Genomic DNA, 27,213 nt, shown 5'->3' with positions numbered 1-27,213 from the left:
CTGACCTTAGCGGGAACACTTTCAGTTTTTCTCCATTGAGAATGATATTTGCAGTGGGTTTTTCATAGATGGCTTTGATGATATTGAGGTGTGTGCCCTCTATCCCTACGCTTTGAAGAGTTTTAATCAGGAATGGATGCTGTACTTTGTCAAATGCTTTTTCAGCATCTATGGAGAGTATCATATGGTTCTTGTTCTTTCTTTTATTAATGTATTGTATCACAGTGATTGATATGGGGATGTTGAACCAAGCTTGCAGCCTTGGAATAAATCCCACTTGGTCGTGGTGAATAATCCTTTTAATGTACTGTTGGATCCTATTGGCCAGTATTTTGGTGAGAATTTTTGCATCTGGGTTCATCAAGGATATTGGTCTGTAGTTCTCTTTTTTGATGGGATCCTTGTCTGGTTTTGGGATCCAGGTGATGCTGGCCTCATAAAATGAGTTTAGAAGTTTTCCTTCCATTTCTACTTTTTGGAACAGTTTCAGGAGAATAGGGATTAATTCTTCTTTAAATGTTTGGTAGAATTCCTCTGGGAAGCTCTCTGGTCATGGGCTTTTGTTTGTTTGGAGATCTTTGATGACTGTTTCAATCTCCTTACTGGTTATGGGTCTGTTCAGGCTTTCTATTTCTTCCTGGTTCAGTTGTGGTAGTTTATATGTCTCTAGAAATGTATCCATTTCTTCCAGATTGTCGAATTTGTTGGCGTAGAATTGCTCATAGTATGTTCTTATAATTGTTTGTATTTCTTTGGTGTTAGTTGTGAACTCTCCTCTTTCATTCATGATTTTATTTATTTGGGTCCTTTCTCTTTTCTTTTTGATAAGTCTGGCCAGGGGTTTGTCAATCTTACTAATTCTTTCAAAGAACCAGCTCCTAGTTTCGTTGATTTGTTCTTTTGGTTTTTTAGTTTCTATTTCATTGATTTCTGCTCTGATCTTTATGACTTCTCTTCTCCTGCTGGGTTTAGGCTTTCTTTGTTGTTCTTTCTCCAGCTCCTTTAGGTGTAGGGTTAGGTTGTGTATTTGAGACCTTTCTTGTTTCTTGAGAAAGGCTTGTACTGCTATATATTTTCCTCTCAGGACTGCCTTGTTGTGTCCCACAGATTTTGAACTGTTGTGTTTTCATTATCATTTGTTTCCATGAATTTTTTCAATTCTTCTTTAATTTCCTGGTTGACCCATTCTTTCTTTAGAAGGATACTGTTTAGTCTCCATGTATTTGAGTTCTTTCCAAATTTCCTCTTGTGATTGAGCTCTAGCTTCAGAGCATTGTGGTCTGAAAATATGCAGGGAATGATCCCAATCTTTGTAACTGGTAAGACCTGATTTATGACCCAGGATGTGGTCTATTCTGGAGAATGTTCCATGTGCACTATTCTTTTGCTTTGGGATGGAATGTTCTGAATATATCTATGATGTCCATCTGGTCCAGTGTATCATTTAAGGCCTTTATTTCTTTGTTGATCTTTTGCTTAGATGATCTCTCCATTTCAGCGAGGGGAGTGTTAAAGTCTCCTGCTATTATTTTATTATGGTCGATGTATTTCTTTGATTTTGTTATTGAGTGGTTTATATAGTTGGCTGCTCCCTTGTTAGGGGCATAGATATTTAAAATTGTTAGGTCTTCTTGTTAGACAGACCCTTTAAGTATGATATAGTGTCCTTCCTCATCTCTTATTATATTATTTGGCTTAAAATCTAATTGATCTGATATAAGGATTGCCACCCCAGCTTTCTTCTGATGTCCATTAGCATGGTACATTGTTTCCCGCCCCCTCACTTTAAATCTGGAGGTGTCTTCTGGTCTAAAATGAGTTTCTCGTAGGCAGCATATTGATGGGTTTTGTTTTTTTATCCATTCTGATACCCTGTGTCTTTTGATTGGGGCATTTAGCCCATTAACATTCAGGGTAACTATTGAGAGATATGAATTTAGTGCCATTGTATTGCCTGTAAGGTGACTGTTACTGTATATTGTCTCTGTTTCTTTCCGATCTACTACTTTTAGGGTCTCTCTTTGCTTAGAGGACCCCTTTCAATATTTCCTGTAGAGCTGGTTTGCTGTTTGCAAATTCAGTTTTTGTTTGTCCTCAAACCTTTTTATCTCTCCTTCTATTTTTAATGATAACCTAACTGGATATAGTATTCCTGGCTGCATGTTTTTCTCGTTTAGTGCTCTGAATATATCATGCCATTTCTTTCTGGCCTGCCAGGCCTCTGCGGATAGGTCTGCTATCAATCTAATGTTTTTACGCTTGTATGCTACAGACTTCTTTTCCCAGGCTGCTTTCAGGATTTTCTCTTTGTCGCGAAGACTTGTAAATTTTACTATCAGGTGACGAGGTGTGGACCTATTTTTATTGATTTTGAGGGGCATTCTTAGCATCTCCTGGATTTTGATGTTTGTTCCCTTTGCCATATTAGGGAAATTCTCTACAATAATTCCCTCCAATATACCTTCTGCTCCCCTCTGTCTTTCTTCTTCTTCTGGAATCCCAATTGTTCTAATGTTGTGTCGTCTTATTGTGTCACTTATCTCTCGAATTCTCTCCTCATGGTCCAGTTTTTGTCTATCTCTTGCTCAGCTTCTTTATTCTCTGTCATTTGGTCTTCAATGTCACTAATTCTTTCTTCTGCCTCATTTATCCTAGCAGTAAGAGCTTCCATTTTTTATTGCACTCATTAATAGCTTTTTAGATTTCACTTTGGTTAGATTTTAGTTCTTTTATTTCTCTAGAAAGGGCTTTTATCTCTCTGGAGAGTGTTTCTCTAATATCTTCTATGCCTTTTTCAAGCCCGGCTAGAACCTTGAGAATTGTCATTCTGAACTCTAAATCTGTCATATTACCAATGTCTGTATTGATTAGGTCTCCAGCCTTCGGTACTGCCTCTTGCTCTTTTTTTTTTTTTTTGTGGTGGTTTTCTGCCTTGTCATTTTGTCCAGATAAGATTTGCTTTCTCCTCCTTTGGAATTCTGCTGTTCTTCTTGGTGAGTGAAGTTGGTCTTGGCTGGGTTTCTTGTTGATCTTCTCGGGGAGAGGCCTTTGTGGTGATTCTCAAGTGCCTTTGCCCCAGCCGGAATTGCACCACCCTTACCAGGGGCTGGGCTAGGTAATCCGCTCAGGTTTGCTCTGGAGCTTTTGTTCCCTGAGTGCTTTCAGTAGAGTTCCGGAGGACTGGAATGATGATGGCGGCCTCCCACTCTCCAGTCCGGAGGAGCCGAGAGCTTGGGGTCCTGCTCCTCAGTGCGCTCTTAGAGAAGAGCGCCCAATCGCCCCCGTCTCCCTGGTCTCTGGTCATGCTTGGAGTAAAGCACTCAATTCCTCGCACTTGGACAATAGCGCCCGGTCGCTTCCATCTCTGTGGCCTCTGGCTGCGCTCCGGGCTTACCCAGCCTGTGACCGGTTCTAGGTAACCCCTAGCTGAGAGCTCACTCCTCGGCTTTGTTGCTGTAGCTGGCTTCCCCGCTCTAATACCTGCGAGCTCTGCGACACTCAGACACCCCTGGTCCTTCCGTGACCCCGCGGGACCTGGCGTTACGTTGACCCAGCGTGGGCTTCCCCCCGGTTTGGCCTCTGGTGTGATGTCCCTCCATGGAGCAGACTTTTAAAAGTCTTGATTTTGTGCTCCATTGCTCTGCCGCTTGCCAGGAGCCAGCCCCTCCCCCCGTGGTCTATCTTCCCATCACTTTGGATTCACTTCTCCGCAGGTCCTACCTTTCAGAAAGTGAGCGTTTTTGTTTCTAGAATTATTGCTCTTCTCTTTGATTTCCCATTGGATTTGTAGGTGTTCGCAATGTTTAGATAGCTATCTACCTGATCTCCTGCTACCTGATGTCATCTCAGCCTGCTACTTCTCTGCCATCCTGACTCCTCCCTCCTAAGTACATATTATTTTTTAAAGAATCTGTAGGAAATACAAGACAAATAATAGTATTCTCAATTTACAGGTTTTGAACTCAAGTCTTGTAATGATGAACAAATATACCAGAGATCCATTTACTGAACAAATATTTATTGTGTACCCATGATGTCTAGGTTTATTCTAGGAGCTATGGAAATCCTAGAGAACAAAACAGACAAGTTCTTGCTCTCCCAAAGTTTATATTCGTGGCTTTATGTTTTTATTTTTTTAAAAAGATTTTATTTATTTATTTGACAGACAGAGATCACAAGTAGGCAGAGACAGGCAGAGAGAGAGGAGGAAGCAGGCTCGCCGCTGAGCAGAGATCCTGATGCGGTGCTCAATCCCAGGACCCTGGGATCATGACCTGAGCCGACGGCAGAGGCTTATCCCACTGCGCCACCCAGGCACCCCTAGGCAGTGGCTTTAATTGAATAATATAGATTGGCTGATTAAGTGGAGGTTCCTAGACTACAAACTGTGCCTTTTGTCTTGATTGTTTGAACCCTGAAACTGAGTACCTCCATAAAAGGAAGATGTCAGTTACTGTTTTAAAGCCTTTAAGTATATGTTCTTTCTCTAAACTCACATTCCCTATAGTCCACACTGTGTTCCAGCAAAAAACAGTCTCTATTGAGGGGATTACAGAGGTGCGAACAAGGAGGCTGGGGAAACTGGTGATGAGCATTATTTCCCTAGGGCTAAATAGGCAATGGCAGAAACAGTGGTAAAGAGTTCATTGAAAGCTGCAGCCATGCAGAAGGGTTTTCCAGAAATGGTAATAGTGATAAGGGGGCCAAACTACTGTGATAAGCCTGGGAAGTATGAGGAAAATGACCTGACCTCCTTCTCTCCCTGACTTTCAAACTCTAAGTAGTAACTTCCATTGTCTGAATTGGAATCTGCAAGAGATAGTCTCATGATGTGGGCTCTAAGGGTCAGATTTTGGGGTCACAGAGTAGGAGAGAGAAATATAACTAATTAGGATTTATGGGACAACAAAGTATACCGAGTTCTTTTTTTTTTTTTTTTTTCCTTAAGATTTTTGTTTATTTGACAGAGAGAGAGGGAGAACACAAGCAGGGGAGCAAGAGAGGGAAGGGAAGCACCCTGCTCATGTGGGATTTGGTCCCAGGACGCTGGGGTCATGATCAGAGCCCAAGGGAGATGCTTAACTGACTGAGCCACCCAGGCACCCAATACCAAGCACTTCTATATTTAAAAGAGAAACTGGATACTTTACCATAAATTGTGTCATTTATGCCAAGCCTTTCTGGATTGTTCCTTTAATTTTCCCATATAGAATTTGTCCCACTCTCCCTAACCCCTAGCTGCCCAATTTCTTTCTTCAAGTGGAATATGGTATGTGCTAAAGAAATATGTTTCTTATATGTTATGTTTCATGTACTATTAATCTTCTTTATCAGGGTGTCAGCTATCTAAGAATGGGCTCTGAGTCTGTTTTCCCTTTTTATTCCTCTTCTATCCAGAGAGCTAACATGTTACTTTGCTTTAATATTTGCTGACTGAATGCAATGTATGTAATGACTGAATGTAAACAGCCAAGGAAAAAGATTCTCAAAGTTATCTGGCTGTTAAATTCCTGTGTCAGTTACAATGAATGTGTAATTCATTATGTATATTGAATGTATACACATTATGAATGTGTAATTCATAATTAATAATTTATCTCTGCCTGTTAACAAAAATTATCACATATGCTATTATATAAAATTTGTCTTGGGAAAAAATGTAACTTATCCTAAGATTGCGAGGTACGCATTACCTCCTAAAATTAGGAATGTTGCATAGCAAGTTTGCTTTTGCACCCAAGAAAAATATAGTTCCTTGTGAGCATGACCCCTGTTTTTCACTGTTTAATAGACAGATGTACAGATTGGCTATATTCTGTCATGAGCTAAGAAGTTTTCACACTGACATGGAAAAAAAATTTTTTTTTTCAAAATTAAAAAAGAATAAAAGGTATATTTATTGTTTTATATATTTATATGCATATTTAAAAAATCCTCTTAGGCTTATGTATCTTATAAAATGGACAGTTTTGATTTCATAAAACTTCAGTTTACTAAAGGAAATGTAACATTCATTGTTACATGGTAGAGAAATGGAACATATTAAGCATAAGGAAATTTTTTTTTAAAGTTCTGTTATTTCTGGACAGTATCACTGTATATAGAATGAGAATAATGAATGCATAGAGATGCTACAGTCAGTGATTTCACTTCATCCACTGAGAGATATTTTCTCTAGCCTTAAAAATAAATAATAAAAAAAGGGGATGCTAAATTGGTATGTTAAAAAAAAAATCATTTCCAAATACCAGGATTATTTGCTTATTTGCTTAGATATATGCCGGTTCAACTATTAAGCTCTTTATGGAATGATGAAAATAGTCTATCATGTTTTTTCATATTCAAAACTTGATACTTTAAAAATAAGTCCAAAATTTATTGCCAAGTCAAAAGCTATGAAATAGAAAGTAAATGTCAGATTCTGCTGTTAACTTTGTGAGTCAGGCAGTGAAAATCGTACCTATATGCAAAGACCATATTTGACCTTTACGCTGACATGAGTTATATGAACTTGTCCTTTAAGTCTGTGTTAAAAAAACAAGTTAAATATATTAAATGATGCCTGCTGTTTTTTTAATCCAGATGATTTTTTCTAAAATTATTTTTAAAAATAAGTCTCAAAATGATTTCCATTTTATTTTAAAATCCCACTTTTAAATTTTTAAATATTACTTTCAATTATATTTTTAAGAAAATGGATTTTTGTATAAAGTATCAGATACATTTATTTTGGGAGAGGAATTAAGTTCTGGTGATGCACATTTTAATGTTCATTTTTTAATGAAATTTTAAAATGAAGAATCCTTTTGTGATCTGAGAATCATCTCAGTATTTTTCAGACTTGTAATTTAAATTTTTACATGTATTTTCTTAAATCAAGAAAGAACTAAATATGTTATTTATTCTTGATTTGCATTAGTTTGACAAAATGAAATGCAAACTACAAAAGATATAATTTTGTTATAAATACAAATACACATATATAATTCTGATGGGAATATGTTTTTCTGTTCTTTTTTCCATTGTTGACATTGTTGACTCAAATATAATTTCACTGATACTGAGTTAAGAGACAGAACCAGGAATTGTTTTTTTATTGAAGTATAGTTACCATATAATATTATATTAGTTCTAATATACCACATATTGTTTGGTATTTGTATACATTATGAAATCATTACAATAAGCCTAGTTACCATTTGTCAACATACATAGGTTTTTTACTGTATTCTTTGTGCTGCACATTATATCCCAATGCCTATTTAGTTTATAAGTGGAAGAGTATACCTCTTAATCCCCTTCTTCTATTTCATCAATTGCCTTTCACCCTCCACCCCTGGGCAAACATTTTGTTCTCTGTATCTGTAAGTCAGCTTCTGTTTTCTTTTATTTGATTTCCTTTTATATTCCACATGCAAGTAAATCACAAGGTATTTGTGTTTCTCTGCCTGACTTGTTTCCCTTATCCCAATACACTCTAGGTCTATCCATGTTGTTGCAAATGGCAGTATTTCATTCTTTTTTTTTATGGCTGAGTAATAATCTATCACACATGCATGCACACATACACATATACACACAACACCATATGTTCTTTGTATATCTTAGCATTATTATTTTCTTTGAATAAATACCCACAAGTGATATTGCAAGATCATATGATAGTTCTAGTTTTAATTTTTTTGAGGACCCTCCGTGGTGTTTTCCATAGCGGCTGTGCCAATTTGCATTCCTACCAACAGTGCCTGAGGGTTCTCTTTTCTCCATACCTTCATTAGCACTTGTTATTCCTTCCGTGTGTGTGTGTGTGTGTGTGTGTGTGTGCACGCAATACTTTTTAAGCCATTCTAGCTAGTATGAGGTAACATCCCACTATGGATTTGATTTGATTTCCCTAGTGATTAGTGATAATGAACATCTTTTCATGTATCTTTGTCCATCTGTGTATCTTTTTTGGAAAAAATGTCTATTTCTCTGCTCATTTTTAATCAGATTTTTTTTTTGTTTGTTGATATTTAATTGTATGAGTTCTTTATATATTTTGGATGTTAATCTCTATCAGATACATCATTTGCAAAGATCTGCTTCTATTCAGTACCTTGCCTTTTGTTTTGTTGTTTTCCTTCACAGTGCAAAAACTTCTTAGTTTGATGTGGTCTCATTTTTTTTTTTTTTCCTTTTGTTCTCCTTGCCAGAGGAGACAGAGACACCGCCCCCCCACCGCCCCGCCAAATATTGCCACGCCCAGTGTCAGAGTTTACTACTTCTGTTTTCTAGTTTTGTGGTTTTAGGTCTTACATTTAAGTCTTTAATCCATTTGGGGTTCACTTTTTGTACACGGAGTAAGTAAGTGGCCCAGTTTCATTCTTCTGCATGTAGTTGTGTAGTTTTCCCAGCACCATATATTGAAGATACTGTCTTTTCTTCATTGTATATTCTTGCCTTCTCTGTTGTAGGCTAATTAACCATAAAAGCATGGGTTTATTTCAGGGCTCTCTATTCTATTCTGTTAATCTATTCCATTTGGGGTCTTTTGTGATTCCATAATGCCACTGATATTTTTATAGGAATTCCATCACATCTGTAGATTAATTTTTTACCTTTCACTTAAGAATTAAAATGCATTTTGACATAGTCCTATAAATGGATATTTAAACTCAGTATGAACTCTAGCATAATTTAATTTGATGAATTTTTTTTAAACTTCAGGTAAGTTTACTTAAAAATTTGCTCCCTTCAAATTCTTTCTTCATACTTGGAGTACATTTTTTTTTTTTTAAATCATTCTCACTTTATATTATCTCCAGTGGACTAAGGGATATTTACACATGGTGATACTGGTAGGTATGTGATAATCTATGATTATCTTGAGTTCTAGCTATTTGCCACATTAAATCAGCCAACATTTCTACAGCATCTACTTATAACCAGTTCCTGGACAAAATCGGATATTACCCTAGTTATAAATAAACAAAACACTTTTTAAAAAGTGTTCTTTATTCTGTTATAATGACAATATTTATAGAGTATAACTGAAAACAAACTAGTTTTTTTTTTTTTTTGAGATTTTATTTATTTATTTGACAGAGATCACAAGTAGGCAGAGAGGCAGGCAGAGAGAGAGGGGAGGAAGCAGGCTCCCTGCTGAGCAGAGAGTCCAATGCGGGGCTGGATCCCAGGACCCTGGGATCATGACCTGAGCCGAAGGCAGAGGCTTTAACCCACTGAGCCACCCAGGCGCCCCTGAAAACAGACTAGTATTAATTCAGTCTGTATTAGTATTCTAGGGCTGCCATAACAAAATATCACAGACTGTCTTAAACAGAACCTTATTTTTTTTCACAGTTCTGGATGCTAAAACTCTGTGATCAAAATGTTAGCAGGTTTGATTTTGATTTCTTCTGAGACATCTCTCCATATGTTGTAGGTGACCCTCTTCTCCTTCTGTCTTCATGTAGTCTTTTTTTGGTTGTGTCTGTGTCCTAATCTCCTTACAAAGGGACTGGTTGTATTGAATTAGGACCCACCATAATGACTTCATTTTACCTTAATTATCTCTCTATAGGCTCTGTCTCCAAATAAGTTTACACAATGAGGTTAAGACTTAAAAAAATTATATAAATCTGGGTTGGTTGAGGGGCACACAACTGAGCCCAAAACACTAAGTCTGGGCAAGTTCATTTTATTGATTAGCAATGAGAAAATGCATATAAATTGCTACAAGAAAGAGAAGTATGTACTGTCAGATAAAGGGAAATTTTCCCTGATTCTTACTGATTCCTATAGCTTGCTTTGGCTTCAGTGATAAACCTTACAATCTGCAAGTAGAGGGACACAATTCAAAAGTAAATGAAGACAATTTTCTTGGAAGAAATACTGAATTTATTCTGGAAACCATCATTAATTACTATCCCATTTTGTAGACCTAAGAGGCTCATCCCCAAATATTTCCTTTTATTTTTTATTTTTTTTTTTAAAGATTTTATTTATTTATTTGACAGACCGAGATCACAAGTAGGCAGAAAGGCAGGCAGAGAGAGAGAGGGAAGCAGGCTCCCTGCCGAGCAGAGAGCCCGATGCGGGCTCGATCCCAGGACCCTGAGATCATGACCTGAGCCGAAGGCAGCGGCCCAACCCACTGAGCCACCCAGGCGCCCCTTTCCTTTTATTTATTATGTCTCTTAACTGAGTAAATGATTTTTTTGCCATCCTGCTGTTGCTCACTCCAGAAACTAAAGAATTGCTTTCCATTCCTCTCTAATGCACTTTTCTTCATTTTTCCTGCCATTTTCAACCCACCCCATTATTAGCACCCGGTCTCTGAACCCTGCAGTTATTTTTCCCTAATATGTCAGCTCTATGTCTCCTTTGTTCATTTGTGCTTTGGCTTAGTTTAATTTCTCAGCATTTAACTTCGTGGATTTCTAACCGATTCCCATGCTTCCAAACTGGCTACATCCAAATCGTCTTTCCCTATGTTGTCAATGATTTAATTAAAATACAGCATTGATCAATTTGTTCCATTGTTCAAAATCCTTGAATGACACTCCATAACTTCTAGAATTGAGTTCACATAACAAGGTTTTTTTTTTTTTTTTAATTGTTCCTCCTCTTCACCTCTTTCCACTCTCAACCCTCACTACTCATTATCATCACATAGGGCCTTCCTTTCAACTACGGGGCACTGTGGTTACTTCTCTGACTTCGTCACGTTGTTTCACACCTCCAAAACTTTGGTTAAGATGCTTTTTCTATTTAGTGCTATTTCTCTCTACATCTTCTTCATCAAACTAACTCATGTTTGGTCGTAACATATCATTAAGGTTTTTCCAAGAAGCATTTCATAAAAACATTCATTCCCATTGAATTATCTACCTGTTGTAAGTTAATGGGGATAAGAATGTGTTATGGGAAATTTGTAGTTTAGATGACTTTATAGAACACAATTGCAACTGTGTGATTTACTTTAGTATTAAGGGAAATGAAATTTTTAATTCTAGAAATTTATGAAATTCAGTGAGGGACATCATCTGTAGATACTTGAAGTCTATTTTTCCTGATATTATCAAAAGTAAAATTATTTTCAGGACACCAGGGTAGCTCAGTGAGTTAAGCCTCTGCCTTCGGCTCAGGTCATGATCTCGGGGTTCTGGGACTGAGCCTCACATCGGGCTCTCTGCTCAGGCGGGAGCCTGCTTCCCCCTCTCTCTGCTTGCCTTTCCACCTACTTGTGATCTCTGTCAAGTAAATAAATAAAATCTTTTTTTAAAAATGTAAATTATTCTCTTAGAATATAAGTAACATCCAAGTTTTAATATGAAAAGTTTGAGTCATCCAAGATTACAAGTGGAATTAAAAGCTTCATGGTGGGGAGCCTGGGTGTCTCAGTTGGTTAGGCATCTGCCTTCAGCTAATGTCATGATCCCAGGGTCCTGGGGTTGAGACCCTTTCAGGCTCCCTGCTCAGCAGGGAGTCTGCTTCTCCCTCTCCCTCTGTGCGTTCTCTCTCTCACAAATAAATAAATAAATTTTCAGAAAAATAAAAAAATAAACACTATACAGATATATATATATATAATATACAGATACTAGTTGCTAGACTGACATTCAAGAGAGACTATTTATAGATAAACTGATTAAAAATGAACTCTTTATTTGAACAGTGATAGTTGAACATTGATCCAGCCTCTCCATTTGCTGTTTTGGTTATATCTGAGTTTCCTTGCCATTCTTGAGATTTGATTTTGTTCCAAGCATATAATCCATTCTTAGGTCACATTGAATTGAACATCACAGCTGATCAGAGCACAGTTTCCATTGCGCATTCTCAGGAATCAGCTGCTGTAATGTTCAGTTCAGTGGATACTTAGGCTGGGAACTGACCAACTAAACACTGGTTGGCTTCACATAGGATGAGGAGTTGAATTTGGAAATTCAGACACTTAACAGTGGCACATTGACATTTGACCTTGAAACATTAGTCTAATCTCTTATATCACATTTTTTTAAATCAAACTGATTTTATACATGGGAAAAAAGCTAAATGTGTATTACTTATGTCTGTGATAGAGCATGATGTAGTTTATTCATTGCATCAAAATTTGAAGTAGCTTGGCTTTATAGACACACACACACACGTGCATAAAAAAACAAAACACATAAACAAAAGAGAAAACAAACCAAACAAAAATTATTAGAATATGTGCATTATATTTTAGTTGTAAAAGGAAAATATGCTATTACTTATCAATTGGTCTTGATAAAACTGTGGCAGGATTGTTTTCACTGCATGTGACGTTTAGAAGAACCTCATCTTTATAGATGGGTACCATTTGGTTTTTTTACATTTGCTTTGCTTTCCACCTTAGTCTCATCCTGTGTATATGCAAATATACATATACATATGTAAGAGACTTTTAAAATTTAATGTCTATATTTTCATTAGGCTATAGGCTGAATCACTCTGTTAACAAAATGCAGAAAAGCTGGAATGACTTTGAAATTATTAAAAATGGAATCAGGAATTCTATGGATCAGACTTATGTGCTCAAAATTATAAGGACTTCAATCATCAAGTCAGATGACTATTGACTCAAAAATTCTTCTGGGCCTGAGTATAATTATGAATTGATATGGCCATGACCCATGGCTTTATATGAAACTAGTTACATGTTGAATTAGACCCTGTGGAAATAGTCAGATTGCTTCAGGAGCAGAATATTACAGTTTTTCTCTTGCTTACACAGTTTTCAGAACCAGTTTCCAGAATCTCCCGAAATTAAACTCTTTAGATAATCCTGTTACTAATTATTTGTAATTTTTTTAATTAAAATTATGCAGAATTCAAAATAAAAGAATTTTAATGTATGCTTAGATGCTCCATTATTTCTTAATAAAAATATCTAAAATTTCTGGCTTTTTATTCATAATTTGAATTTTTCTCATCTCTGTATTTCTTACCCATCTTTGTAAGTAGGAATTTCTTTTGATACCGACTCCTTTATGAGAACACAATAGTAGGATCTATATTTTCTTTTAAAATTCTCATATAAATTTGTTTAATAATAATAATTCCCTTTGATTTGCTTGAACTCTGTAATTTATGTTGAAAATATTTACTATCTTTATATGTCTACAGGTTTTAAATTTTATTTACTATTTCATCAGCTTATTACTTATATTTTCTTTGTCTTATTTTATACAGTGTAAGCTGTGAATGCAGTAAAATCAAGTTTTAACAAATGGATGCATATAGTAAAGATTGTCTAAACCACAGAATAATAGAATAACAGCTTAATATTAACAGCTGATTTTTAAGACAGGTGTGAGTTTTTCTTTAATCCTATCAGACTATTTTTTAAGTTTTTTAATTCCAGTGTAGCTAGCATACAGTGTTAAATTAGTGTCAAGTGTGCAATATGGTGTTTCCACAATTCCATTACTCTGTGCTCATCACGACAAGTTCGCTTTTCAGTCCCCATCCCCTATTTTACCCATACTCCTCTCACCTCTCCTCTGGTAACTATCGGTTTATGATTTATAGTTAAGAGTCTGTTTCTTGGTTTCTTTGTCTTTCTCTTTTTCCCTTGCTTGTTTGTTTTGTTCTGTAAGACTATTTTAAACATTGAATGTAAGTAATAATTCTTCATGTATTTAAAAATAAACTACACATTGTCTCTGGTAAATCTTGCTCTGGTCTATGTATATCCGAATATGCTGACTACATCCATGGTTATTTCTTGACAGGGGGACATCCAGCAGCTGTTGATCATAGGTGACCCCAAAGCTGCATATGACTACTGTGAGCATTATAGTCCAGACTGTGACTCTTCAGTGCCCAAGGCTGCTCAGGCTCAGGAACCGCAGATTGATGAGGTGAGAACCAGAACATCAGGGCACATTTTCTCATTTCAATGGTATAGACCTACTCCTGTAGTTTTGAGGCTTATCACTATTATTCAATTTTAATTAAAGTATACTTTGCATTTAATAGTGTTTTACTATTTTAATTAAAGTATACTTTGCATTTAATAGTGTTTTACTATTTCTAGGAAGAGTGATTTAAAGATTTTGGGTGTTTTTTCTTTCAAGTACTCTGTTACTTAAACTTCTGATAAATAGAGATATCTCACTTGTATGTGTGTATATGAGCATATTTTATTTTGGGGGAGGTGAGAAAAAGATACTTATCTAAAAGCTGTATTTCAGCTACATAAATATCTAAAAGCTGTATTTCTGCCCTTGGCAGTTATAATTGACACAGCCTCCAGATAAGGGTGACCTATCCTCCGGTGCACTTGCCTTTGGCAATTTAGGTAGATGAGAAAGTGACATTAGAGCTACCTTAAAGTTTCAGGCTGTGTTTAGTATTTAGAGAGATTTTTTTTTCTGTTTCTTATTGGGCATGGCTACACTGATATGTATGTTTTGTCTTCCACAAAATTTGACATAAAGAGTAATAAAATGAAAAGTAGTAACTAAAACTATTCATGTACTTTGATTCTTATTATGTCACTTAATTTGAAATTCAAATGTGAAACCCTTCCTCCAGGCCATTTTTGCAAGAAAATTTACCATAATGAAATTTAACCCTATTCTCTTTCACACCAAAAAGTAAGTTTGCATAGCCGTAACAATTTTGGCAGAATTGAATATTCCCCAAAACAAAAAATACAGTACAATGTACCCTTATCCAGATTTTTGGTAAAATCTTTTGATGTGGATCTTCTGGAAATCCCAAAAAAAAAGCAAACTGGAAGGAATTTAGTCTTTAGTTGGCAGCAAAACAATTTTTTTAGATTCTTTTTTTCTCAAGGTGAAGAGTGTTAAATTTTAGGAGAGGGGGTTGGAAGTTTGAAAACATCAAGGCTGCTTTAATGTCTGAAAATAGCTCAAATAGAATTCTTACTTTCTAAATGTATTATTTGTTTCCATTTTTTGAGCTTGACTACTTAGAAGAAGTTAGGATCTTTTTTATTTTAATGTATTATTGTTTTTGCATGTGAGTTCCATTAGAATTTTACCATCTAACTGCTTAAGATAGATTTGTTGACATCATTTTTCTTTTTAAAGTACGATAGTGAATTCTGTTCCACTGATCTTTTCCATGACTTAATATTAATGTTCTTTTTAAAACAGGATAAAGTCTTAAGAAGCTGACAGAAAAGCAAATATGAGAGAGAAAAAAGAAATTGCTTGGGTAGTTGTGGTTGATTTTTTCCGTTTTCCTGTGCCTCAGTCTTTTTATTCCCTCAGGATTTATTTAAACAGTTTTTTTTTTTTTTTTTTGTGAATTCCAAGAGGATAGGTAAAATATCATCAAGTTTAGGGCTTTTATACCTTAGAGATTATGTGATGATTCAGTATTAAAATTTATAATATTTATACATGGTATATATGTTTGAGATTGCCCAGATTTATTTTGCTTCTGTTTTAAGAAAGATAAGTTTTGTTCTTTTTAGCAACAGATATGGCTCTGATTTTTGGAAGAATGAAGGTATGCTTTCTTAAAATGTCACCTTGAGGTATTTTATTACTATGTTTTAATGCTATCATGTCAGTTAAACTGAGTTATTTTAAAGCAAAAAGTTTTTATACATTTTTATCTAGATAAAAAAGTAAAATTTAAAAGTAAATTTGCCCTTTTCTACGTTAGTTGTTGATAATGTATATTTAAGAAGTCAAACGTGTTTTTACTAGGAGAGTTTGAGAAGAAAAACAATGTATTGCTGTAACACAAACTGTGTTACAGTTGGGTGATGCTATAATAAATATAACATTTCTTACCAGTTTCTATATAGAATGTGTTACAATGAAATGTGTCTCTCCTCTCTCCTCATGCACTATAATTAATGCTAGGCTACTCACATATCAAACCTGAAAGCATTCCATCACTGCATGTCTTTTTACATATATTCATCTCATTGATCACAGCCAGTTCTCTGTTTTCAAGGCAGCTCCAAATTCCATAATAAGTAGAGATGGTCATCTCCAAAAATAGGTTATAAAGCTTCATGTACACTAGCGCCAAGTATACTCAATACCACCACAAAGGGGATGTTATTTAGATAAAGAAATAAGATCAGGGTTGCCTGGGTAGCTCAGTTGTGAGGGTCTAACTCATGATTTTGGCTCAGGTTGTGATTTCAGGGTTATGAGATCAAGCTCCACCTCGGTCCCATGGTCAGTGGGGAGTCTATTTGAGATCTCTCCTTCTCCCTTTACCCCTCCCCACCAAATAAATAAATAAATAAATCTTTTAAAAAGGAGAGGTAAGAATAGAAGCAGTGATTTTCACTGACTCCTGAGAGACTCTAAGAAAAAGATGTGCTTTAGTGTCTAGGGAAGTGAGAATATTATATCTTCCAGTATGCCATAATCACAACTAGTCTGGTTGGTCATCCTTTGGAAAGAATTTAAAAAGAGGAGAAACTTATGGAGAGTAGATATTTCCTGTTACAAGAACAACAACAACAACAAAAATGACATGAAGTTGGTATATATTGATATATTTCTGAATACCATGCTTCATGTAAGATGCATTAAATTATGCATTTGAAAAATCAGCCCTTTGTGTCTTTATTGTCTTATGTTTTTAAAACTCATTATAGATGCACCTAATTTTGAAAAGTCTGCCTAATTTTAAAACTCTACAACATAGACCATCAAATCTTTTCTTTTTTATGTTTTACTTGAAGCTGGCAGCTAGTAGCTATATAAATTTAGTATTTCTTATTCCAACATGATTGACCATAACTACAAAAAATTATTCATTATACAATATTCAGTCTCCATTTATTTCTTTTTAATATGTATCTAAATTCAGTATTTAAGCATTCTGTTTATTTAATGATATTATTAACAATGTTTACATTAACTTACCTAGAAGTAGTTGGTATTATATCTTGATTGCAGAGGCGTGACGAAACAAGTGTTCAGTGTTCTATACATGCATTTTTCTATTTTACCAAATTCTGTACAAATTCAATTAGAATAAAGCTTTGTTGAAGTACTTTCTATGTATATTCATTGATAACTGTTACTGAGTAGGTAAAATTATAAATGCATTTCAGTTAATTTAATCAAATCAGAGTTTTGACAGCCATAAAGAAAACTAAAGACAAGTCTATGTTTATATTTCAATATGACCTTCAGCTGAACCATCTAGAAAATTTACTCTAGTGCACATATTTCATAAAAGGCCAAATATATAATGTTGCTAGGGGATCAGTTTTGGACATGTCTCATTATAGGTCTGTGAAATTGCACACATTTGCATTGCTATAGCTAATAGAGCTTATTAGAAGGTACAGTGATCACAATTTTCTAAAAGACATATGGTCAACAGTTATTTTTTGGCAGATCAAAAAGGTTTGTGTGGCAATTTTGAAATCCAGTTGAAGTATAATAGGAATTTTACCAAATAGGATACTGAGGAAATTCCAAATAGGTTGCTTTTAGCATATATATATATATATATATATATATATACACACACCCACACACACATAAAATATCTATATCTATGTTATAGATAAGATATATATCTAATATATATTAATTTAAATAATATATATTAACTATTCAGCTTGTTGAGTTTACTACTTAATATATTATATATATATATATGACCTTAATATATTTACATTTATTTTGAGTAAAACCAATGATTAATATGTTTCACAATAACTATATTCTTGTTTACAAATTAAAGTTTTGATAGAGATAGTTGGCTTTGAAGATGAATACATTATTTTCCTTATCACTCAATATGTATGATTATCTTATACATGCCTCTATTAAGAAACATATCTCTTTCCAACTAAGTTATTTTAATACAGAAGAATCTAGTATAAAATACTATTTTCCAATGTGAGTTAGTTTTAAGTAGTTTATGAGGTCTAAGTACTGTGCTTTTTTGTTAGAGAAAAAAGCAGTATCTTTAAAAGTAGAAATAATGTATTAACTAGAAACAGATCTAACTTTTGAATCTTTAATGTTTCACAAGTCTTTTGTGCTCATTTTGATCTTGTCTATAGTAAATTAGAAATTTCTAAATAAATTTTAGATTTTATTTTTTCATTAGTTCCAGCATTCTGTTCAGACTCATTTTATGTTCCTTGCATTTCCTTTCCTCCTCTCCCTTTTCTGACTCACAACATAAACATTCTATCATACTTGGAAAGACTACTGTCCATATTTTAAATTTTAAGCATGTAATTTAATGAAAAAAGAAGTACCCATTGACATTACAGTAAAATTCTTAGGGAATTTTAACAAATTCTTGTGTAGCAATTTTCACAAATAAAAATTAACATGAATATTTAACAACTGTGACCAAGCACATAATTGCTGTGTTCAAAAAAAAAGCCATTAACTAAAAGTTTTGAATATTAATTAAGTTTGAATTAAAGTTCAAAATTTTTAGTTTCCTCACAGCCCTAACCACGATTCTGCTCTTAGAAAACCTGCTTTGTCATTCCTGTGTTATTGTACTCTATATAGGATGGTATAACACTTCTTGTAATACAAAATAACATTTAAATAACAGCATTTCCTTGCCTCTTAACCTTTACTGAAAGTAAAAGTTAAGACAATTACCACTTTGTTGTTAGTATTACCTGCAACTAACAAAATCGCCTGATATTTTTTCCTTTGCGATGTAGTATGCACCTGAGGATATAATGGAATATGACTATGAGTATGGGGAAGCAGAGTATAAGGAGGCTGAATTTGTAACAGAGACACCCACTGTAACTGAGGAGACAATAGCACAAACCGAGGTAAAAACAAAATAGCGCCCTTGTGAATGGTGTCCTGCTGTTTGTCATTCCCTGGTTTCTTATGTGTGCTGTTCCTTGAACTCATCATAAGCCTTTCATTCCCCTGATTTCTATGAACCAATAACTGTGATTTTTATTTGACAGTAGCTGTCCTGAAGGAATGATGCTCATTTTGTTTTGCTTGTCCTTCCTTTCGTCCATGCTCTTCATTTCCTTTTTCACTTTATTTATGTTTCCCATTCCATCTTTCACCACATTTTACAGAAAAAGAAATCCAATTTCAAAAAGAAGACGAGGACAGTGGCCACTAACTCAAAGGAAAAGTCCAAAAAGTTTACACCCCCTAAATCTGAAAAATTTGCGTCCAAGAAGAAGAAAAGTTATCAAGCAGCAGCAAAAGCCAAACTAGGGGTAAAGGTAGCAAAGAAAAAAACAATCAAGATCTCTCCTAGATAAGCTGGAAGATCTCTGATGATGAGTCATTGTCCTAACCCAACTAGATAAATGCTCATTTGGCTAATCCGATAACCCAGTTAAATCATGATTCCCCTAAATTTGGGATTGCCTTATATTTTTATAATTGCCTTTCTTTTGAATTTATCACTAGGCAAATATTGTTGATGATTTTCAAGAATACAACTATGGAACAGAAGAAAGTTATCAGACAGAAACTCCTAGGCATGTATCTGGACCAAATGAGGTAAGCACATTGACACTGTTAAATCACAGTCCAAATTTTTTAACTGTGTAATATTTCTTAATACGCTTCACTCTGGCAGAATCCATAATTCGTGGGAAGTTCCATCTTTTTATCCCTTTCCTGAACAACAGCATTTGTTCACTCTTACTAGAAACAGGTCATTTAAAATCAGTCAATTCAGGTTTTGCATGACTCTTTGCTTCATGCAAGCACAAATTAATTAAACTGAATTGGCTGCTATCATTTTCTTGATTGCTCCTGGGATTGAGTAAGCTTCTCAACATGTTGTGATGAAAGGTATTCACAACATGATTTTTCTGTGAGGAGACTCCTCTAAAATGAAAATTGTATCATGAAATGATACAATTAGAATTTAGTTCATCTGACCAATAATCATGCATTTTTACAACAGCAAACTTCTTGACAAAATGTAGACTTAGTGGATTTTAGTAGCTTTTTACTTTTTCAAACTTGTTAAGAGTGTGATGTTTACAATTAAATTAATATACCTTACCCTTTTTCATTCTTTCCTATGAAGATGTTTAAGCACATACAGGTATAAATCAATGTTCCAGAATTTCAAACTAGACATACAACCTTCTCATGAAAAGATGACAAGCCCAGTGAGGCAAATAAACCCAGTGGTGTTTTACATGCAAACACATACTTTAGAATAATAACATTTTAGGGTAAGAACAGATTTTAGGTTTCATCTGGTCCAAAATAATCATTTTCCAGAAATGGATATCTTGAGTTAAGATGTCTATTTATCTAACCAAATTCATCTAGCTTTTTTAGATCAGAGCTATGAACATAGTAAATTTGGATTTTGAATAATATTCATCCCTTATAGATAGTATGCCCTCCTTGTCTAAGAATACAAAAGTATTATGGTTTTTGGACATTTTATTTTAGTTAATAATTGCTAAATTAATCATTTAGCCACTTTTTACTCTCATGATTTTACATACTACTACTAATTTATTCAATACTGTTCTGTCATCTAGATTCACTGTTGTAGAAATCAAGTTACTTAAAATGAAATTCTAAAAGGAGCAAGATAATTTAATTTGAATCTCATCAAAATCATAATATAGCTAAAATTACATGAGAACTATGATGCAGATTTATGCCATTGATAATTAGTTATGTGAAAAAGAAAATTATATTAGGTTTATTTTTTTTATCTCTGAGGGAGTATTTATTGATATAAAATTTACTTGTAAATGTATATTTATTCTCTGCTCTTTATGAGATCGTACAGTGACATAGTCTGTTTCATTGTCTTGAATTTTGAAGGCTATAGTTTATATTTTACTTGCTTTAAAGAACCCTTTGGTGATATAATATTTCCTTATATACTAGATACTCTGTAAAAATTACAATGGTAAGTCTCACTATTAGCATTAATATTTTATTTTTGTGATTGAGAGTCAAATTTACATGTTTTTTCTGGTAGCAGTTATATTTCATAATGATGATCTGTGAGCTTTGAAAATTAAGCAAAGCTTTAATTTAGTGCATATTTCATTGTCCAAGTCTCAAACTATAAAGTAAATATAAAATTGACTAACAAGCAAATACACATGCTGAATCCATGTGACTATTTGCAGTTTATTGGGAAAAGTACTTTGAAAGCAATATTTCCTTGTACATACCAATGTACAAAAATATTTCTTTCAATGATATTGAAAGGCTATCTTTCTCTGCCTTCAGCCTTGCTTGGGTAACATTTGAATTGCTTCCCGTCACATTCCATCAAACTGTAATTGCAAATGCCTTCCTTGCTTTACTAATAGTAAACTTCATGTTCTTCAACTCCTTGCAACTTAAATTAATAGCCAAATCCAGTTGAAGAAGTATTTACTGAAGAATATCTAACTGGAGAGGATTATGATTCCCAGAGGAAAAATTCCGAGGATACACTATATGAAAACAAAGAAATAGACGGCAGGGACTCTGACCTGCTGGTAGATGGAGATTTAGGCGAATATGATTTTTATGAATATAAAGAATATGAAGATAAACCAACAAGTCCCACTAATGAAGAATTTGGTCCAGGTGTTCCAGCAGAAACAGATATCACAGAAACAAGCGTAAGTCAGTGTTATGCCCTGAGTCATTGTATGTCTTATTTTTGGAGTATTTTCACATTTATCTTGATGTTTTTTCAAGTATAAAGTACACGTTGTGTTCTTAATGTAGATTGTGAATATTTATTCCTCCCAGGACATCTTGATAGATTCTTCCTCATGGAAATCTTCAGCCATTGTAGCTCTGCCTATACTACCAGAGTCTTCATTTGAAAGTATAGTCTTGGATAGAATCGTATCCAAATTGTTTTGTTGTCAATAAGATTAAAATAGTTATTATTCTGGATAGTAAGACTGATTTTTAGATTTTTTGAAAAAAATTTTATTTATTCATTTATCAGAGAGGGAGAGCACAAGCAGGGAGAGCAGCCAGCAGAGTGGGAGGAAGAAATAGGCTGTCTGCTGAGCCAAGGAGCCAGATGTAGGACTGGATCCCAACACCTTGGGATCATGACCTGGGCCGAAGGCAACTGCTTAATGAACTGAGCCACCCAGGTGTCCCAGATTATTTTATTTTTTAATTTTGAAAGAAGAATTTTCTGGTGATGCTCAGTACAGAACCATATATGTTATTTTTTTCACCTTTTGACCCCCATCACCCATTTCTCCCACCGCTCACCCCCCACCTATATTTCGTTAAATTTAATTTGATGACACTTTTTGTGTAATGCCTTGGAATAATCATTGAAGTCTACATATGTCTTTTATCTGTCTGTAATAGGTCTTTAACAAACAATTGTTTCATCTCATTCAAGAACTGCATTAATGCTCATTATACTTTTCATGTTTTCAGTATCTAAACATTCAATAGGTTTTTGTTTAAAAAAACACATTTTAATAGGTTGTTATTAAATGCACTTAGATGATTAAATCTTCTTTAAAAATACTTAAATGGCTTTAATTACTTAAAGACAGGTTGCTTGAATTTTTCACTCAACAGATAAATGGCCATGGTGGATATGGAGAAAAAGGGCAGAAAGGAGAACCAGCAGTAGTTGAACCTGTAAGTATTGGTGTGAATACATTGTAAAGTTTGGTACAATTAATTAATTTGTATTTTGAGCCATCATCACCCTACAGTATTATATATGTTTGTATATTTCCATTAAAAATTCTAATGTCCAAGTGTTTAAAATGTGCCATGAATAAGTGAGATAGAGAGGCCATTTCTGGAAAGTGAAATTTTAATTAACCAAAAAATATAGAGACATGAATTTTGGAATTTGAAAGTAGCTGAAATTTGTCTAGTCCAATTCTCTTGTTTTACGACAAAGGAACCTGAGATCTGCTGAGATTCACATGTTCGTGGTTGAGACATAATCAGATGTTAGCTTTTCTTTCTTCAATTTCTCTAACTTAATATTATTAGAAATATATTATTTGACCTAGATATTTTCTTGTTTCATATCCAAATAATATCATGTTAATAGATATCAAATTTCACATCCAGATAATATCATATTGTCACAATATGAAAATATTACTTTTAAAATTCACTTCCTTTTCTCCCATCTAACAAATGGTCTAATTCACTCCAAAAGTGATTTTTAAAATTTATGTTAATGTTATTACTACCCAAGATATTGGTAAAAAGCAAATTGTTACCAGAAAGCAATTTTACTATTATTCTCCCTAATCAACTTGGGGAAACTGTTGCACTAGAACTAAAGGTAATATGCTTACTTGTTTGCCTCAAGATCATGAAAATATTTCAAAAGTTGCAAGGACATAAATACTGAAAAACAGGGTCGGGGGAGAGTCAAAGGTCAAAATGATATGTCTATAAGGACATTGCTGGCTATTAACTGTATTACTCCAAAATCTAAGAAATTGTGCCTGAAAAAAAATTTTTTTTCAGAATAAATATGCCCTTATTTTGAAAATTTACAACCAGCCTTCTAAATGATTAAACAATTTAAATAATTTCTGGTAGTAGAATCATAAACTTTGTGGAATGACTTTCTTTTCCTGAAACAGTGCCTTATCCTCTTGTCTACTGAAGAGCTTATCTCATGTTTATCCCCAATTGTTTTGCTTGGACTTTTTTCTCCTTTCCCTGAATTAAAGTGCACAGGTGCCACTTAACTTCCACTCTTTCATTCACGCGGTAGATACTATTAAATTCCAGCTTTGCACCAGGCATTATTCCGGGTGCTAGGGAAAACTTGGTCAAATTCATAGCTTTGTCCTTCTTGGGAGCATATTGCATGTTCTCCTTTTAATATTACTTTCCTGAATATTTATTTCTTTTCTAATTAGTTCACCAATTCTCCGAGGACAGGGACTATATTTTCTTACCATTTTAAACTCTCCCTTCTGCATGCAAAACTATTTGTAATGGGTTTTACATGGTAGAAACAGAGAATTTTTGAAATGCAGTGATGTCGTGCTTTGTTAGAACTTCTTCGGTGAGAGGTCAGGGGTTCCATTTCACTAGTGGTGAGTCTGTCTTTTTTTTTTTTTTTTTTTTTTTTTATAGGGGATGCTTATCGAAGGACCCCCAGGACCAGCAGGACCTGCGGTATGTAATTGTGTCAAGATTATTTTTATATTGATTTTTTAAAAATAACCAGATATTTAGGGGCCCCTGGGTGGCCCAGTGGGTTAAGCCTCTGCCTTCGGCTCAGGTCATGATCTCAGGGTCCTGGGATGGAGTCGTCAGGTAAGGGAAGTAGTCGGGGTCAGTGTCCTGGTCGTCGGACCCGGACTACTTCCCTTACCTGACGACTCCCCCTACCCCCCCCCCCCCCCCCCCCACCGGACGACAACCTCCTACCCCAGGACAACCTCCTACCTGGCCGCACCGCTCCCCAGTGAGGCGGCTCCCGGGAGAGGCTCATGACGCTCCCGATGACTACCCTGATGATCCTGACACTCCCAATGACGCTGCTCCTGAGGATCCTGACTCCGCCCCCCCACGATGCGGCTCCCAACAACCTTGACGCTATCACTACTACTTCCCTGCCTCACAGACTAAGCTTTATAGAGGTGGTTGAGCCCGGCTGGCCAATGAAATTGCAATACACAGGGTAAACTGCACAGTCATGCTAGGTCGGCAGTAAGGGTGACCAATTGAATTTCAACTCACCACAGCAAATATATGCGCACCCCACTGATTGGATGTCTCTATCCGGCTGGCCCGCCCCCATATCCGGGTCCTGCAAGCAAGTTCCTCCAGGAGGGGCAGGGTCAACCCAAGCCCACAATGAAATGGCTCCCTCTGGCCAACCAGGCCCTTAAAATTTTCAAGTTTCATCTGAAAGTTATGATAGTGGAAAAAAGTCATCTTTGTTTTTTTTAAAGAAGTATAGGTATACCTCAATAGATGGAGTTGAGAATTCTAAGTAGACAGTAGCTGCTTTATCTGTGCTTCTGAATGGAGTGATTATCAGTTTCCGTTGTCACTTCCTAGTGAGGCTGATGTCACTCAGTGTGTCTTTATTCTCAGGTAGTTGTACTGATTTGACTTTGTGAGAAATCACGGTCTTTTGTGGAATTAATTAAGTTCTTGTCATCTGAAATAGATATGTTATGCTGATGACTTTAAATACTTTTTATCCATAAAGGAAAATGTAAAAATGCCTCCAAGCTAAACAATTTCTGCATTTCAACTTTGCTATCACATTTCTGAGGTCTAATTGTCTGAGTATAACATTTCTTCATTAAGAATTGGGAACCAACTTCTACTTCAGGGACTTTATATTGGCATAGTCTCCTTTCCTGTTTTTCCTTGGAATGTCTGCTTCAACCCTGAGAGCAGCTTCATAGAGGAATCGCTGAGTTAGTGACAGAGTGGTTCCTATATGTTGTCTTTTCATAGGAAGGTAAATAGGGCAATTGTTTGGGTGACAAGTGTATATTTATGAAATATAAAATGAACTCTTGATTTTGGTAGGATGAATTTGCCTGAATGATAATAAGAACTGACTCAGATGATGGTTTATTTCTTTGTAGGGTCTTATGGGTCCCCCCGGTCTACAGGGCCCCACTGGACCTCCTGGTGACCCTGGAGAGAGGGTGAGTGAAGAGATTTTTTATTAAAAAAAATAATAAGATAGATTAAAATAATTATAAAATATTCTACAAGCTTAACATGTTATCCTTCTCACTGGAAAGACAGAGAAACCTGTGAGTTCATTGTCTAACATTTTGGTTAACTTTTCTAACTATAATTTTAGCAGTGAGGATGAAGACTGTGCATTTACCTATGTTATAATTAGTAAGAAAACTTTTATTTTCAACAAATTTCCACATTGAGATGAACCTGCTACGTTAGATTCAGTTCTTTAGTCTCAGTTGAGACAGGTTTTCCATGAACTCTGATCAGTATTTAGTTGGATTCTGATAGACTGAGTTAATAATCCTGAATTCTAATTTGAAAAGCATGTCCTAGGTCGCATGGTAAAATAGACCACTTGTCTTAAGTCAGTCCAAACTCTTTAAAAATCTCTCCCTGTTTTTCCTCCATCCTTGAGTAGCCAATAACTCTGTGCATTATTAAAATCCTGTAAAACTAGTGCAATGAAAAACAACCCTTTCAGGGCACCTGGGTGGCTCAGTCAGTTAAGCCTCCAACTCTTGATCTCAGCTCAGGTCTTGATCTCAAGCCCCACATTGGGCTCCATGCTCAGCACTTAAAAACAAAAACAAAAACCCTTTCTAGGTACATACTGAAAGGAGATGAACCAAGGAGGGGAAAACAAATGCAGATTAGTTAATGTGTACTAATTTTATTAAATGCTATTCTATTTCTAATAAATTTGGCTCTTTAATTTATTTATTAATTTTGATGATTTACTTTCCTAGGGTCCCCCAGGACGTCCTGGCTTACCAGGGGCTGATGGTCTGCCTGGTCCTCCTGGTACCATGTTAATGTTACCGGTATGGGTTTTCTTATTGCTATAAAGATAATTTAATACTTCATCATCTTATTGTTGAAAAATATTGCTGAACTGTATTACAGATCAATTAACTAAAAACCATTGTATGAGGTAGAAATACTTGAAGTCAAGCAGACTTTAGAAATGACTGGAAATTTTATTAGAGCAAAAATTTGGTCAGTATCAATCTGTGCATCAGAACTAAGGTTTTGTTATTTGATTAGACTTTGACAGCAAAGCTTAGAGGTTGTTCTTAATATTTCCAACCATGTGCTTTATCCTGAGTCATATGATTAACATGCATTTCATGTTTTACTTAACATAAATTTAATATGCTACTTATCACCACAGAGATAACAGTTGATGCTTTTTAAAGAAGATATATTGTCATTATTCATTGCTCAAAAATTGTTTTACCATAAGATTGCTTTTTAAAGTTGCCCTTGTTCTCTGGGAAAACAAACAAACAAACAAAAAAAACTTTAATTTGTTTAAATGCAATAAAATTTCAAGTAGTAATCAGTAAGAAATTGACTCCTGCTACATTTCGAATTAAAATTTAAAAAGTAGCTTTAGGATTTTAGAATTTTATGGAAAGATACTGGGAGGGTGAGTTTCCTATTACTTAACAAAAAAATAACAAGATGAATTTATCTCAAGGACGATTTCCAGTGTATTCATAGAGATTCCAAAAGTTTTGCTCAACAAAATAGCAATTGATCTATAACCACCACTGAACTGAGTATATTTGGAATTTTT

General features: G+C 34.9%; 1 protein-coding gene across 4 annotated transcripts in view; it reads left to right on the top strand.

The window, feature by feature from the left end:
- Window positions 1-27,213, top strand: part of COL11A1 (collagen type XI alpha 1 chain) — a 200,902-nt gene that overhangs the window by 54,047 nt on the left and 119,642 nt on the right. The window contains exons 5-13 of one of the 4 annotated variants that reach the window (XM_032867237.1): window positions 13,746-13,874; window positions 18,665-18,781; window positions 19,046-19,192; window positions 19,389-19,481; window positions 21,323-21,577; window positions 22,515-22,577; window positions 24,054-24,095; window positions 25,529-25,591; window positions 26,381-26,455. In XM_032867237.1, the coding sequence (XP_032723128.1) occupies window positions 13,746-13,874; window positions 18,665-18,781; window positions 19,046-19,192; window positions 19,389-19,481; window positions 21,323-21,577; window positions 22,515-22,577; window positions 24,054-24,095; window positions 25,529-25,591; window positions 26,381-26,455 (984 nt within the window). Of the gene's footprint in view, window positions 1-13,745; window positions 13,875-18,664; window positions 18,782-19,045; window positions 19,199-19,388; window positions 19,482-21,322; window positions 21,578-22,514; window positions 22,578-24,053; window positions 24,096-25,528; window positions 25,592-26,380; window positions 26,456-27,213 lie in introns of all 4 variants that reach the window. The other 3 variants (XM_032867236.1, XM_032867238.1, XM_032867239.1) reach the window with 3 other exon arrangements.

The sequence above is a fragment of the Lontra canadensis genome, unplaced genomic scaffold (assembly GCF_010015895.1).
Source record: "Lontra canadensis isolate GAN:19392208 unplaced genomic scaffold, GSC_riverotter_1.0 scaffold33, whole genome shotgun sequence".
In the NCBI taxonomy this organism is placed as follows: Eukaryota; Metazoa; Chordata; class Mammalia; order Carnivora; family Mustelidae; genus Lontra; species Lontra canadensis.
Note: the sequence above shows the minus strand (reverse complement) of the source record. Positions and strands in the feature narration are given on the sequence as shown.